Source organism: Lepidochelys kempii, chromosome 1 (assembly GCF_965140265.1).
Source record: "Lepidochelys kempii isolate rLepKem1 chromosome 1, rLepKem1.hap2, whole genome shotgun sequence".
Classification (NCBI taxonomy): domain Eukaryota; kingdom Metazoa; phylum Chordata; order Testudines; family Cheloniidae; genus Lepidochelys; species Lepidochelys kempii.
Genome location: NC_133256.1, coordinates 231,804,476 through 231,819,081, shown reverse-complemented (window position 1 = coordinate 231,819,081; position 14,606 = coordinate 231,804,476). Strand labels below are relative to the sequence as shown.

The window sequence follows — 14,606 nt, the reverse complement described above, 5'->3', positions numbered from 1 at the left end:
TTGCATGAGAACAGGGAGCAGTCAAATATAGGCAGCTACCTGGTAGAAGGTGGCCTGAGAGCTGGACAGAGACTCAGCTTGTTGCTGACAAGGGACCAGTGGTAACTGGAGCAGAAGGATGCAGGGAAGCAGCCAGCAAGTAAGACGGTGCAGTGGAAGGGTTGAAAGGAGGCTCTGACCTGTGTGCCCTTGTACTGGACCTACCCCTTGAGAGTGGACTAGGGACAGTTGTTTTGATCTTTATGCTGTAGTTTAAATTAATTGTTCCTAGAGCATTTGTTCCTTGTATTTTTGGCAGCCCAAAGGAAGGAATGGTCTGAAAATGGAGTGTTCAGAGCCTGGGAACCTATGGATGGCTAAAGCCTAGTTCTTGGAGCAGCTACAGCCCTTGTCTCCAAGCTAGTGGTACAGGAAGTATGCCTCCAGACATCTAGGGGTAGCACAGCACTTATACTGACACCTTACAGTGGGGATGCTTACACTACTTCTAAATTGAGTGACTTCATGTTGAGGGGGTCGCACAAATATGGTTTCAAGGATTAACCTTATGCCCTTTCACCCATTTCTTTGAGATGAAAAATAAAATTGCCTGTGTACAGAAACAAAGAAACTGTTTTTCATACTGTGTGGTGGACAACATGTTGATTTGTATGATATATGAACAGATGGGCTTTTCTGTACCAATAGGCTAACACCAGAGACCCTCAAAAGCCTCTACAAATTGAACAATAATACAGGTCTTTAATGTAAACTATTTATGAGTAAGACAAGAAAGAGAAATTTCTCCTGGAGCTTCCTAAGCAAGCAACTGCTCTTCATTAAGCTAAAGAACATCTTAAATACCTTAGAGCAGCAGGGACACTTAATCCTCAACTCTTCACAAACACTCCCATCTCTGAGGTGTTGAAGTCAGGTATTTTGTACAATGCCGTCACAAGGTATGTCAAATAATATGACACCACACATTTAGTGCATGGAATGGTGCAAACCTGGGGAGCATGAGGAGGGATTTTGCCTCAATCAGCTCAGTGGAATTCCACAGCTCCTCCACAAAATCCTCCTCCATCCTTTAGAAAAAGCATCACCTGCTATCTTCCTTCCTTGTATGGTGTGACTGACCTCTTCTCCAGGCTGGTGCAGAAGGGCACAGCCATGTCTTGCCTCCCACACACACCTCTCTACTCTTTTATTGGACTCCCTGAACCATAGACTGCAATCCTGGTGCTTTGGTCTTACCCTGTTTGTCCTTCTTGGGTCTTGAAATTTATTAGTTTAAAAATTGAGGATCAGATTTTTCAAGGGGATTGTAGCCTTATTGATTTCAAAGGGAGCTTATGTGGCCAATCCCCCAGTCTCCTTTGATAATCTCAAACTGGGGGATCTATCTGGCCTGCGTGGATGTTAAAGGTCTCATGGCACGCTTTGTAAGTACGGGTCTGCCTTGGTGTCTTTGGCCAAAATTTCTCCCTCAACTACAGAAGTGACTGCATTTCAGTGGTAGGTGACATTTATTTATAAAGCATTTTGAAATTAAAAGTGTTATACAAGTGTAAAACATTACTGTTGCTTTTAGAAACAATAAGTGAAAACCCCTCTGTGTTGGCCAACAATCCACCTCAATAAAATAGGTTTGAATGTCTGGACAGACTATAATCTACAGCAGTGGTTCCCAAACTTTTTTCAGCCAAAGGACCCTTTGGCATCTGACTAAATATCCCAGACCCCTTTCATTTCCGGTATTACTGTAACATCCCTGCTAGAGTGACATACTCACCATGTGTGAGAGGAGTTCACACTGTGGAGAGAACAAAATGGCACCCGCTATGTGGCAAAATTGCCAGAATGCTGTTCTGATGCAATCTGGCCTCTGCATAACCCACAGTGGACCCTAGGAGTCCAAGGACCGCACTTTTGGAAAGACTGATCTACAGTATTGCTAAATATTTTGGAACTCCTACATTTTCACTGTAATTTGGGATTAAGCCCAGTGACATGTATTAAAACAGGAATTATATAATGAAGTCTTTCACAGCTCTTGAAAATGAAGAGTTAATGGCTGCTGCATTTTGCCTATACACCATTACTGAGCTACCGTTATGTAACTAATTGGCTTGTAAAGGACTGTGTGATAACTTGAGTAAGGAAGGCACTGCTATTTAAAGAAAACCAACAATTTCAATTCTAAATTTCTATACATGTTTTTTCAATCAGCCTGCAGGTTGTCATTTGGTCAGGGTCACTTTTGAAGTGAGCTAGATTCCTAGTTCAATAAATGTGTAAATTAAAAAAATGTTCTTGAGAAAGCAGATGCACAAGCAAGAATGTGGTTGCATACTTAGTGTCACTTTGCCATGCTATCACTGTGTTCCTAGCAGTAGCCAGACATCAGTAAATCAAAACTAATTTTTCTTCCTTAACATATTGTAATCCAGGATTAACATACACAAAATGTTTTGATATCCTTATTTAGAAAGCAGGTGATGGCTTTATAACTAGCTGAATAGAATCCAGTTTGCTGAGGGGAAAAAAGCTAATTACAGGGAAGAACCTAAATTATGGATTTAAAACATAAAGGCCTGATACATTCATAATTCAGAATGAAACTCTGGGTCGGTTCTCTGTACTTCACTACACTGTTATGCCTGGTGTGTGCATTATGGAGATATAAGAATAATGCATAATGTTGCACTATACATCCCCTCCAATACTTAGGCAAGTATAAGTACTGCCACCATTTTGATTTGTCCCGCAGGGAAGAATAATTGTCTTGTGAAGCTCCACCACAGCACCATGACATTTGCGTTGACATAGGATGATGCATAGAATGATTCTGTCTTTATTGTGTGAGTGAGGTTCTGACAACCTTGGGAGATAAAAATCATTGCACATTTTTTTACAAGAAGAGAGTATTAACCCAAGTTTTTGGACAAATTCTATTAATGGTAACTTCATCCTACCTACTTTGAATTCCCCAGGTATTTTCAATTTAATGGAGTATTTTTTATTTCCTGGGCTAAACTGATTGATAGTGCTACTGTGTGCTGTTTAAACGACTGTCACAACTGATCCCACAGGTGGATGTATTTCAGAGGCAGATGAAAGGACTCTTCTACATGTAAGTTTAGTTTCCTTCCAAATGAAAGGAAATATGTAATAAGATTCCAGGATTGTTACTCTGTATGTCACTTTGAAGCATAGAATGTCTTTTGAGTCAGCATGAAGGATTGGGAACAACTACAAGCTTGGTTTTGTTCAGAATATCATCAGGTTCAGTCATCACTGGGCCCTGTGAGAACTGGATGGAATGTTGGCATCTGAAGGTTCCGTGGCAGTTGGAACGTGACAGCTGATCAGAGGAGGTGGGGGTAACAGTTTCATGGGTAACAAACAATGGCCGTGCCTCCAGCCAGGCAGTAGCTCTGTGCAAAAAATTTGGGGAACATGTTCCCACAGCAATGTTGCTCACTATAACACAGTGCGTGCCCCCCATTTTTGGCTTTTGTACACACATGACTTTAAGAATTACACCAGTGTGAGAGCACAGGCTTTCAGCTACTAGTCTATATGTAATATGTTATTGTCATGCACTGCTACAATGTTAACACATAGCATTTTCATGATACCTTAACTCTGCATTGATCCACTGTTAAAGTGCTAGAAGGGATCTTATAACAATGGTAAATAAAGGCTGTTCCTCCGCAGCTTTAATTTATGCCAGGATTGATTGCCTGAGGTTTTAGGGAGCTGCAGTCAACCCCTAAATATCTTGCCTGAGGCCACAGAATGAGCAGCGCTAGTGCCAGGAATAGAATTTAGGAGGACCCCTGGCGGCCAGCACCCTGCTGTAACTACACTTCTTCCTCATTTATTCCTTCCCCCCGCCATGTGTCTTTTGTGTATAATCTCATTAAGGTGCCTTTTATATTCTTTGATTTGTAGTGTTGTAGCTGTGTTGGTCCCAGGATATGAGAGACAAGGTGGGTGATTGGACCAACTTCTGTTGGTGGAAGAGACAACCTTTCAAGATCCATGGGTCCTACGCATGCTTATCATAGCGTGCGGTATACCTCATCCAGTGCATCAAAGGCCCCAACAACAACTATGTAGGTGAAACCAGACAATCATTGTGCTCTCGAATGAACACACACAGAAAAATAAAAGAGAAAAACACCCTATCATCCATGGGCAAACATTTTTCACAAAGTGATCACTCCATATCCGACCTCTAAGTCCTCATCCTTAGAGAAAACCTGTCCAACTCCTTCAAAAGACAAGTTTGGGAATTTAAACTCATAATTCTGCTAGACACTAAAAATCATAGTAACAACAAAGACACTGGTTTTATGGCTCATAACAGTTTGCAACCTACTTAACCCTCCTTTTATCTTATGATTACAGAAGTATTAATTGCCCAGTTTGTTTTAAGTGGCTTCTTGCAACCTGTGTTAACCCCTTATGCTTAACAATCTGTCCCATCTTGTATATAGCTATGACTCTCTTGTTACCTTTTCCAAACCTGAAGAAGAGCTCTGTGAAGCTAAAAAACTTCTCTTCCACCAACCGAAGTTGGCCAATAAAATATATTACCTCACCCACTTTGTCTCTCTCTTATTGTTTTGTTCCTTCTATTGTACTCTGTCCTGGTAAATTTGAATAGAAAATACATCCTACTGCACAACTGTTTGTGAACACCAGGAATTTATAACTTTGAAATTCTGCTTCATACAATAACTACATTATCTTAGTGCTGGATAGTGATGGAGTCTGCTTTTGGGAGTGGGAATCAGACTGCTCATACTTTGGACTAATTTCCAAGCTTCTTTCGCCCTCCTCTTTCCCCTTTTGCTGTCCCTATCCCCTCCCTAATTCCTGATAGGCCTCAGGAGTGGCTGCTACAAACAAAGATTGTGTGTTCTTCTCAGTAAAAACTGGCCTTGTTTTCTGTTGCTAGGCTACCCCATTACAGCTCCCATTGAAGAAATGCTCCGTGGTGGGAAATGGTGGGATTCTGAAGAAGAGTGGCTGCGGCAGACAAATAGATCAAGCAGATTTTGTCATGCGGTAAGACAGAACCCAGCTGCAGCACTGCCTCCCTCCTTCTCCCCCCCCCCCCCAAGTCTACGACCTTTCAAAGCTGTTTGTTTGTGATTAATCAATTGTAACTTGCCTTTTTTTCTTTTTCAGGGTGATTTACACAAGTGATTTGGGGGGAAGGCAGCAATGGCAGACTTATATACCCTCCCTGGCTATGGGGAAGCTTATCTCTGGGAGACTTATAGATGGATGAATTAGGCCGCATTAGACGTTAGCCTGACAAACACAATGGCAGTGAGGGAGAAAGCCGCCTTTTCTTTTGCTTTCTAATTACATTAGGAAGGGTCTGATCCTACAAGATGCTGAGTGCCCTCTTATGAAACTCATATCCTCATCCCCACCCCTTTGAAGTCAATCTGAGTAGATAGAACTTGACAGGGAGAGACCCAAAATGAGAGAGTGGGCTAAAATGTTTTCCTGTGACTTTTCTCCCCTAAGATTCAGTTCTGACCATCTGAAAATAGAGCAGACTTCTTTCCTCGGCACAGTTTGCTTTTAAACTCCCCTCATTCTCTTTTTGCTCCTGTGTTTCTGAAGGTATTAGGATCTGTCAAGTAGGACCTTGTGCTATATAGTTCTTCCTTGATTGAATTTGGCACTATCTAGATCTGCACTCTAGATATTGGAGGGGAGGAAAAGAAATTAGTTCCTCTTTGTTAAATATGAACAAGAAAAATGTTGTGGGGGAAGCGGGGAGGAAGGAAAGCTAAGCGTGCCATTTCTCATCTTTATAGGAGTTTCTCATGGCTCTGAAACGGATGCAGAATTAACTCCCACTTCTAAGAGTTCCCTGATCAGATTTTGATGGCTTATTATAAAACTACTAATTTGTGAAAAAACAAACATTGTTACCATTCTGGTTTGCACCCAAGAGACCAAATACCTTCCTTAATAGAGCAGAGAAGTAAACTACAGAAAAAAGAAATATGTACTGTACACTTAAAATATATGCAGGAAAGAAAATAGGCACGGAGGGGGACAGTGCATTAGTTGCTCTTAAAACATTTACATTTTGCATTTGCAACTAGATAACATTATTACAGTATTCCCTAAAGTTTCTTATACCTGGTTTATGGAATACCTAAGGAGTGCTTCAGTAGTGAAAATTAGTTACAAAGACAATTAGAACATTTTTAAGGGCATCTATTGTGGACTGATAGGAAAACATTTCCCGCTACCAAAAGGGGAACTTGGCCATAGGCTATTTTTAGTGTATTGTGAGTTGGATAGAAGTGGTAGGGGGAAATCCTGCAAAATCGAGCAGCTGATTGCAAGCAGGATTGCATTAGTCACACAGTCATATTTATGGGGAAAGGTTTAAGATCTTTTAAGTGTACTGGATAATATATAGGTGGTGAAATGCTTTTCATTAGCAGGTGGAGTACATTAGATTTAATTGACCTTTTCCATATCTAATTGCTGTAATTCTATAGTTGAGTGTAAAAATATACATATTTTACTTGGTAATGTCTCCACAAATTACATGAAGTTGCTTCAGCTTGCTAATAAGATCTTTGTGCAGCTTCCTTTAAAATACCTCTTCAGTAACATCAAATATTATACCAATTTTAAACATATTGCAGTTTTTTCCCCGTTCAAAATGTTTTTATTTTAAATTTATTCAGTTACTATCCATCTCCTATGAGATCTGTCACAAGATTACAATTATATTCTTTGATATACTGTAATCACTGAAGTTAGCTAATTACACAGTAATGTGGAAAATGGAGGAGTTTAAACCCGTTGCTTGAACATACACTAAATAATGTTGCAATAATACAAAGATTGCATTACAGCAGCAGATCTCAGTCTTTAAGATGTAGCCCACCAGACCTAAAATTCAAAAGTATTTAGCATATCACCTTCATAATTGTACTCAGGGTAGTCATAATGGATTCTTATTTTGACAATATACCTTAAACCAGTGTTTCTGAACCTTTTCAGGTTTGCCGCCCCTTATTTGAAGACCACATTTTTGTGACCCTACCTTAAGTTTACTGTAAGAGTAAGAATAGAAATGATATAGTGATAACGATAAGCCTATATAATTTGTTTGTGTTTTAAGATGTTGACAGAGAGTACTTGACCTTGAAGGGAAATCGTGCATGGCAGCAGAAGGGGAGTGAGGTGGTTTGAGTTTATTTTATTTTTTTTGCTTTAGGTTGAAATAAAATTTTCAATGCACCGCAATCACTCTTGATTAACTTTCGTAGCTGCTTCAGTGGGTCATGACCCACCAATTGAGAAACACTGCTTTAAACCAACCCAGGTGCCACCTGCTGGTGGCTTTTGTCCCACTAGTGGTATGCGTACTACAGTGGCAGGCCAGTGCATTAGAATAAAGAACCTAAATGAACACTTTCAAACACATTTTTTCATTTAAAAATTCAGATTTGTCCTTTTGACCTCCAGCCAGATTGACAGCATATTTATCCCTCTACAGATATACAGATTATACACCATTGTGCTTGTCTACCACATCAGCTTGCCATTGCCCATCCACATCCATAATAATTGTATTGTTTCCCCTCAGTATGGTTCCTTGCTGGTCTGAGTGATGTGTAAGCATCTTAGTCATAAAGCCAATCAATCACCAGTTTCCTGTTTTTGCTTTATTATGCTGCTTAGTAGCCTGAAAATAGGGAAACACCCTGAGTGTCTTTTGGGAAAGTAATCATGATTGTACCTCTCCTCTGCATGGTCACTCAAAGAGGGCAAATGGGTTAAATGATCTCTTGCAAGGACTGAAGAAAATCATTGTTCTTCATTTGATTATCTAGAGGATGAAGTAGAGGGCATGGCCACCCGATAAAAATATATTTGCTAAGCACTGTGTGCATTTGCAATTTGCTACATTTCCCATCCCCAGTTAAATTTTGCTAAATTTGGTTCTTATTAAAGAACCACAGATGGAACCAAATAATCTGCATCAATCTCTGTGCAACCCTTTCTACTCCTTTCTTAAACTCTACCTGTGCACCTGAAGCCCGGTTTGCAAGTCAGTTGTTTGGCCTGTCCAAAAGAGAGACCACCAACTGCCTTTAACTGAGCTGGTTTCATAATAAGAACTGTCCCTGGGCAGGGTCCACCTACAATGGTTCCTCTGGGAGCGTAAGACTATATAGTACCATAAAGTATCATAAACTGTCGTTAGGGCTGCAGGTTAATTACAGTGGTGAAAATTTCTTGGATACTGTGCTTTTTCTGTTTGTCTCCATGATTTTAATAAACTCACCCTGCCCTGGGGGGTTAGGCTTTGCTCTCTGCTCCATATGTTGTGACCTGGTGCGAAGGGTCACACAGCTCTTAGGTCTGGCCCAGCTGCCCCTCCATCATGACAGCAGGAGGGGAGTGACACCAAGCCAAATTTGAATGATTAGCGCTTACGACCTGGAGCTTGGGGTCACAGTGCTACTCAGGTTTGGGCTGGCTGCTCCTCCATCTGTTTAATAATTGAAAGGCAAAAAGACCATGCATTGAAAACAATAATTTTAAAGCTTAGTGAATCCTCTAGTCTAAAGAATTACACCCAGTGCCTTTTTATGGCCAATGCACCCACCTAGATTTTTGGAGTACAGAGAACAAATATGGTAAAAGAATTACCAGTAAGATATGGAAAGAGTGACTTCTTTGTGGGATAATCATAGTACAGTTCTTATTGCCTTGGGTAGTTTTATGTTTCTTCTTGGTTCACCAGATACCTATAAGGCATGAGGGTCTCAGCCGTGAAACGGGTACTACCTCATAGGGAACTCTGCATGTTGATCGCATTTTTTCTAGTGCTTTGGTTTCAGTGAGAAGATACAACAGATACCATTCAAAGATCAGTGTATTTAAATCCATATTGCTTTGAGACCAACAGTTAGAGGATTTACATAAGCTCTTGGCCTCAAGAAATTCTTTTCCCTCCCGTCCCCCGCCCAAGACCAAAAGATTCATTAAATGACTAATAAGTGGTTGTGGTATAATTAAAAATGCATGCTCCTTGCTAGTATGAAACTTCCACTTCACAGTCTGTCCAACAACTATCTGGGACTTGGCATTGTGTGAACCAGCCTAAAAAATAATTGAAAAAGGAAAGGGACTTCTGCTGACCAGCTGGCTTCTTGCTGAATTTCCAGCTGGGTCCTCAGCCAATTTCTTAATGTTCCATGCTGCAGCACAAGCTGGGAGAGAGATTTATTGATGAAGGGAACTTGATTTTAAATGATACATCTGCGGCTGGTTTGGAAAAGCAAACTTATTTATTCATATGTTTGGGTGATAAAGTTATGGCAATGCAATTATAAAGAACAATGATTTAAACAAGCATTGAAAAAGAGTGTACCTTGATTCAGTGAAAACTTGACCTGCCTGTGCATGTGTGTTTAAATATAAAGATACTGAGACTTATCCTCCCAAATGCAAAAAGTCCATTAGCCGGATTGCCAATCTGTTGTATTTCCATGTAACAACAGATGACTAGGTTTACAGGGAAACTGGAGCAATCTACTGTTTCTTTTGATGTGCTTGGTGCTCAGTTGGAGCTCCATTTTGCCGCCCTTACTCACGCTGAGTAATTACCTTACTTTTCAAGCAGTCCCATTGCTCTGTCTAAGATATTATGCAACATCAATGAGAGTGGCAGAACTTGACCTGATAGAGGGATCTCATGCAATTTGAAAGTGATTTGTGAGAGTTAAGAATTAGCTCTGGTCCTAAAATGTCTCCAAGTCACCTTCTGTTTCCTTGACTTCTGTCATCATTATATAATCCAAAATCCAGGTTCCCCAGATTTCTTTGCAAGACTGAATCTAAGCAAATATTTATCTTGTTACTAATGATGCTTTCCTCATAGTTAGGATTTCTGAGAGCACCATTACAAAGTGTTGAAAGTGGCTTGACTTTCTGCATTTGTTGGGATTTTTTTGAGTGATGAAATAACAACTAAGGGGTATTAGAGTTTGTTTACAAGGGGGTAAGTATATTTTATAAAAAAAAATTAAGGCGGCCACCAACCCCAAACCCCAAGTTTTTTCATTTAATCAAAAAGTTAATGACATTTTTCATTTCACACTTGCTCTCTTTTTATACCCCTCTAGTTCCCACTTCAAAAAAGTGAAAGACAGAGTGGGATTTTCCTGCTGGTTTTGACACTGAAAATTTTGAAAAAAATGTTTATTGAAATTCTTTGTTTGGAATATCATTGAACAATGTCGACAGAGAATTTTTTCCAAGAAAAATGTTGTCGTTATTGAAGCCCCCTTTTTAATGAGAAAACAATTATCAAAAGGAAAAAAAAACAAAAACCCAGCCAGCTCAAGGGTCAATATTCCCCTTTTCTTCTTTTTAAGAATTGCAACCATGAAAAAGAGAAAACAATAGTGACACATGGCTCTCTACAAATGACTTAAACTATCTTTTCATATTGGAGTTTTCTGACAGCATGAATATAAACCCATGCTTCTGATGGCTTGTATCTGAATTTATGCAAATATATGCAAATTTGTACAGTCCTGTTTTTGTTAGAGAATGTTGGCAGATTTGCATTAGTAGTAAATATGCTTGAAATTGCACAGAAACACTGGTGTGTAATGTGCACACAAATATCCTCCCACCCACCAACTCTGGACATAACACAGTGCACACATGGTCAGTATGGATTGCAGAAGGGGTCAGCCACTGTACTTCCTCCTCATGTTATAAGGGTTTGGGGCTCTTCATTGAATGCACTGAAAATACTTGCCAAGGGCAGCAGTCAGACTGCTATGGTACTAGCATTCCTTGTTACTTGGCCCTGATTGACACTCTACAGTGAATGCGTACTACAGCATACAACATTTCAGACTGGAAATAAGGTGCAAAATTTTTCACAGTGAGGGTAATTAAACTCTGGAGCAACTTACAAGGATCCTGGTGGATTATTCATCATTGGCAAATTTTAAGTCAAGATTGGATGTTTTTCTAAGAGATGCTCTAGCTCAAACAGGAATTATTTCAGAGAAGTTCTATGGCCTGTGTTATTCAGGAGGTCTAACTAGATGACCCTTCTGGTCTTTAGAATCTGTGAACATTATAGCATTAACCCTTTCTATGGTAATACTAGAAATTGGCACAAAAACTGAGCTCATTCCGTTCCCTGTTCCCCCAAATGCCCACCTTTTACTGAGGCAGGATATAGGCCCCATGCAATTTGAATTTAGTTGATGCTTGGAATGAGCAACCAGCGTTCATTGCAGGTACATGACACCTATTGCCTGGAAGTAGTGCACAAAGGAGCAGATTAATGGAGCACACTTTTGTATCTGGTCAGTCCTATAAACACAGGACATCCAGGAAAGGGGAGCTAAAGAGAGTTGGGGGAGAGTATAGTGCCAAAAAATAAGGTAGACTTTCACAGGAGCAAGAGGATCTGAATTGGGCCAAAGAAATCTGTGTCATCCTGGTAAAACAGGAGACGGATATGAAATGATGTTGCTGTCTATCCTGGATCCTGCCCTGCTTGACTTTTGAGTCCCCCTAGCCACTGGGTTGAGTGCAGTTGCATGTATAGGTTAAAACAACCAGAGGCTGTTTTTTACTTTTTTGCTTGGCTTGCACCTCTTCTGAGCATGCACTTTTTGGGGGGGAGCATAAAAAGCAGGACTATTACACTTGGCCATGCCCCCTTTTCTTAGATCGGGGTTCTCAAACGTTTTTTTGCTGGGACCCTCTTTGAAAATATTTCAAGCTATGACAACCTGCCCCCAAAAAGAAGTGACTGCCCCCCGCGCCGCCTCCTCCCCCCATACCAGGCCATCGTTCCTTCTACACTGCTGCTGGCCGCGGCACTGTCTTCAGAGCTGGGAGCCTGGCCTGCAGCCACCGCTCTACGGCTGTCCAGCTCTGAAGGCAGCACAGAAGTAAGGGTGGCAATACTGTGATCCCCCTACAATAGGCTTGAAACCCCCTTTTGGGTCAGGATCCCCAGCTTGAGAAATGCTGCCTTCGATCATATTCTGTTTCTGTATGCTGCAGTTTCAGTGAATGAAGCAGGCAAGGGATGTGATTCTGCACAAGATGCATTCATTGGGATTCAACAATGCCTGGTGTTGGTGCACGTTGGCCTACATTTAGCATTATTTCCACCGTCCATCTCTTCATTGTGGAGCATTTGGGTCTAGTTTCAGTGACAGGAGTTTCTGTCTCTTTTTTTTTTTCTCTCAGTCTTCCCCTTTACCTATCTTCTTTCCTAAAAATGATCTGCAAAGTAGAGTAGTGTACTTAATGTCTCCCGCAGCCAGGTTGTGGGAGGCATTCAAACCCAGAAATTCATGTTAAGTAACCACTAAAAACTATTTTTTCCTCCACCTGTGGAGTCCCGTTGGTACTTTCTGTGCTACTGAAGAGATTTCAGAATGTGACATCAAAAATACCACAGGCTTCAAAGTTTGCAAATATGTAGTCCATGATGGTTGTGATGTCACAGAATGATGCATTCTGGGACACAGTCAGCCAACAAGGAAAAGTACTGAGGGGAATGGGATTTTAAAAAGGTTAGTTGAAATGTATTTCTGTGCATAATGTCCCCTTTTGCCAATAGCCTGTTAGCAGGGACATTCGATATATAAATCTAGACACTTTTCATTATTTGCTTCAGAGTTTACTGTCAATACACTAATATAGGACCATCTTTCCAAAGTGCATAAATTTGCACTTATCCACATTTTAGTGCAAAAATACCCTGTTGTAGATACACATATTGGGAGAGTTTGATGCTTAAATAAAGTGTAAGCAATTCTGAAGATTTAGCCCATAACCATTTTTTCATTTGGTCCAGTATTAGTATTGCAAATTTTCTGTCAGCTTGCATGACCTTATGTGCAAACTGGATTCCTACAATATAAAAAGCCTGAAACTGGAACATGACAATTAAAAACCTTGGATGTCTTTGTTTCTGCAGATGCAACCTTCCTCCTCTGTCCAGTGAATACAGCAAGGATGTTGGATCCAAGACCCAGCTGGTGACAGCTAATCCCAGTATAATTGAGAAAAGGTAGAAAGCACATTCTTTCTTGTTCAGCAAGGAGAAGGTTTCATCTATATCATAGATGTTGATGTGACAGTTATGTTCTTTAAAATTAACATAATGTTGTAAGCAAGGACAACCTTGAAAGCAACCAAAGCCAGAACTGATTGTTGCACTGTATGAAACCCCCCATTATTTATTAGAATTAGTTGAAATTTTCAAAATTTCAGCTTTAGGTGAAGTCAAAAATGGGAAAAATGTAGACACAATTTCAATTTTTGTTCATGTTTTTTAATCAGCTCTTTTATTTATTTATTACCCAAAATGTGCTAGGCCCTTTACCATTACGGCAGGGCAGTGCCTGCAGTACTTGCTGAAAGTGCAGCACAGTGGAAGGGACTGTGGAGCTAATGAAGGGATCTATAAAGTGGGATGAAGTGGTTAGAGCAGCAGGCGAGGAAGACTAATTTTGATTATGGCATTTTGGATAAAATGGAGGGGGGGGTCATGAGCAGTGTTAGTTTCAGGAGGGAGGTTACAATAGTCAAGGCAGGAGATTATCAGGTCATAGACAAAGGTTTTTTTCAGTAAGGATGTCTAGGAAAGAAGAGATTTTAGATAATTTTGTAAACAAGTAAGTGGCGGGATTTAGCAATAGCCTGAGCGTGAGGGGAAAAGAAGAGTGAAAGATGACAGCGTTTCCAAGCATGGAAAGTAAGGACGGCTGTGGAATTATCTAGTGTGATAGAACAGGAAACAAGAGATGGTTGAGGGGGTGGATGAGGAGAATAAAAGAGACACCCCAGCTTTGGAGACCAGAGGGTAGGAGGTGAGAGCGGAAGGAGGGGAGGAATGGAATAGTGAGTGTGGGAGGGGGCGAAGCAAGAGGAGAGTTTCTGCTGGATAGTGTCTGATTTGTTTGTTTTTTTCCTTTAAGCAGTTCACAATATCTTGAGGCAAGAGGGATGGGCAGAAAGTGGCGATGAGGGTTGTAGCAATATGAGTTGATCAGTCAGGAGAAATTTAGCCATTTAATGAGGTAGATGGCAGAGATGTAAGGAGGGAGGACAAATATATAGTGTTGAAAATTGGTGGAAACTGTCATAGTTGCTTGGAGCAATGACAGCTTTTAAACAGGTTGATAAAGTCCTCTTTCTCTGCCAGAAAATCAGGTCATGAGGAGATGATTTTTAAGCCACCTCTGGTTTCTGAATCAGTAATGAAAAGTGGGATGAATGTTATAAAGGTCTTTTTGACCTTTCCTTCACATGTTCCCCAAACTCCATGATTTCAGCTGCATTTTAAGTTACAGCTAATCGTAAGTATATTATAAATGGGCCTGGGCTTCAAAGGTAGAATACAAATGAAGATCTGAGTTTTTACAACAATTTGGGATTTTGATTTGTCCCTTTCTAGGGTTAGAAACTCCCTATGAGGTTTAGATCTGGCTATTGATCCAAACTTCCACGAAGTTCAAGGATACTCAGATCTCTGGCTTTGATTTGAATCTCTCTTTAAACTATAG

At 40.4% G+C, this 14,606-nt stretch overlaps 1 protein-coding gene across 1 annotated transcript in view; it reads left to right on the top strand.

Annotated features, from left to right (window-relative positions):
- The window catches only part of ST8SIA1 (ST8 alpha-N-acetyl-neuraminide alpha-2,8-sialyltransferase 1), a 161,573-nt gene that overhangs the window by 87,500 nt on the left and 59,467 nt on the right, over positions 1 to 14,606 (top strand). The window contains exons 3-4 of the mRNA XM_073318098.1: positions 4,952 to 5,061; positions 13,016 to 13,108. Of these exons, the coding sequence (XP_073174199.1) occupies positions 4,952 to 5,061; positions 13,016 to 13,108 (203 nt within the window). The remainder of the gene's footprint in view (positions 1 to 4,951; positions 5,062 to 13,015; positions 13,109 to 14,606) is intronic.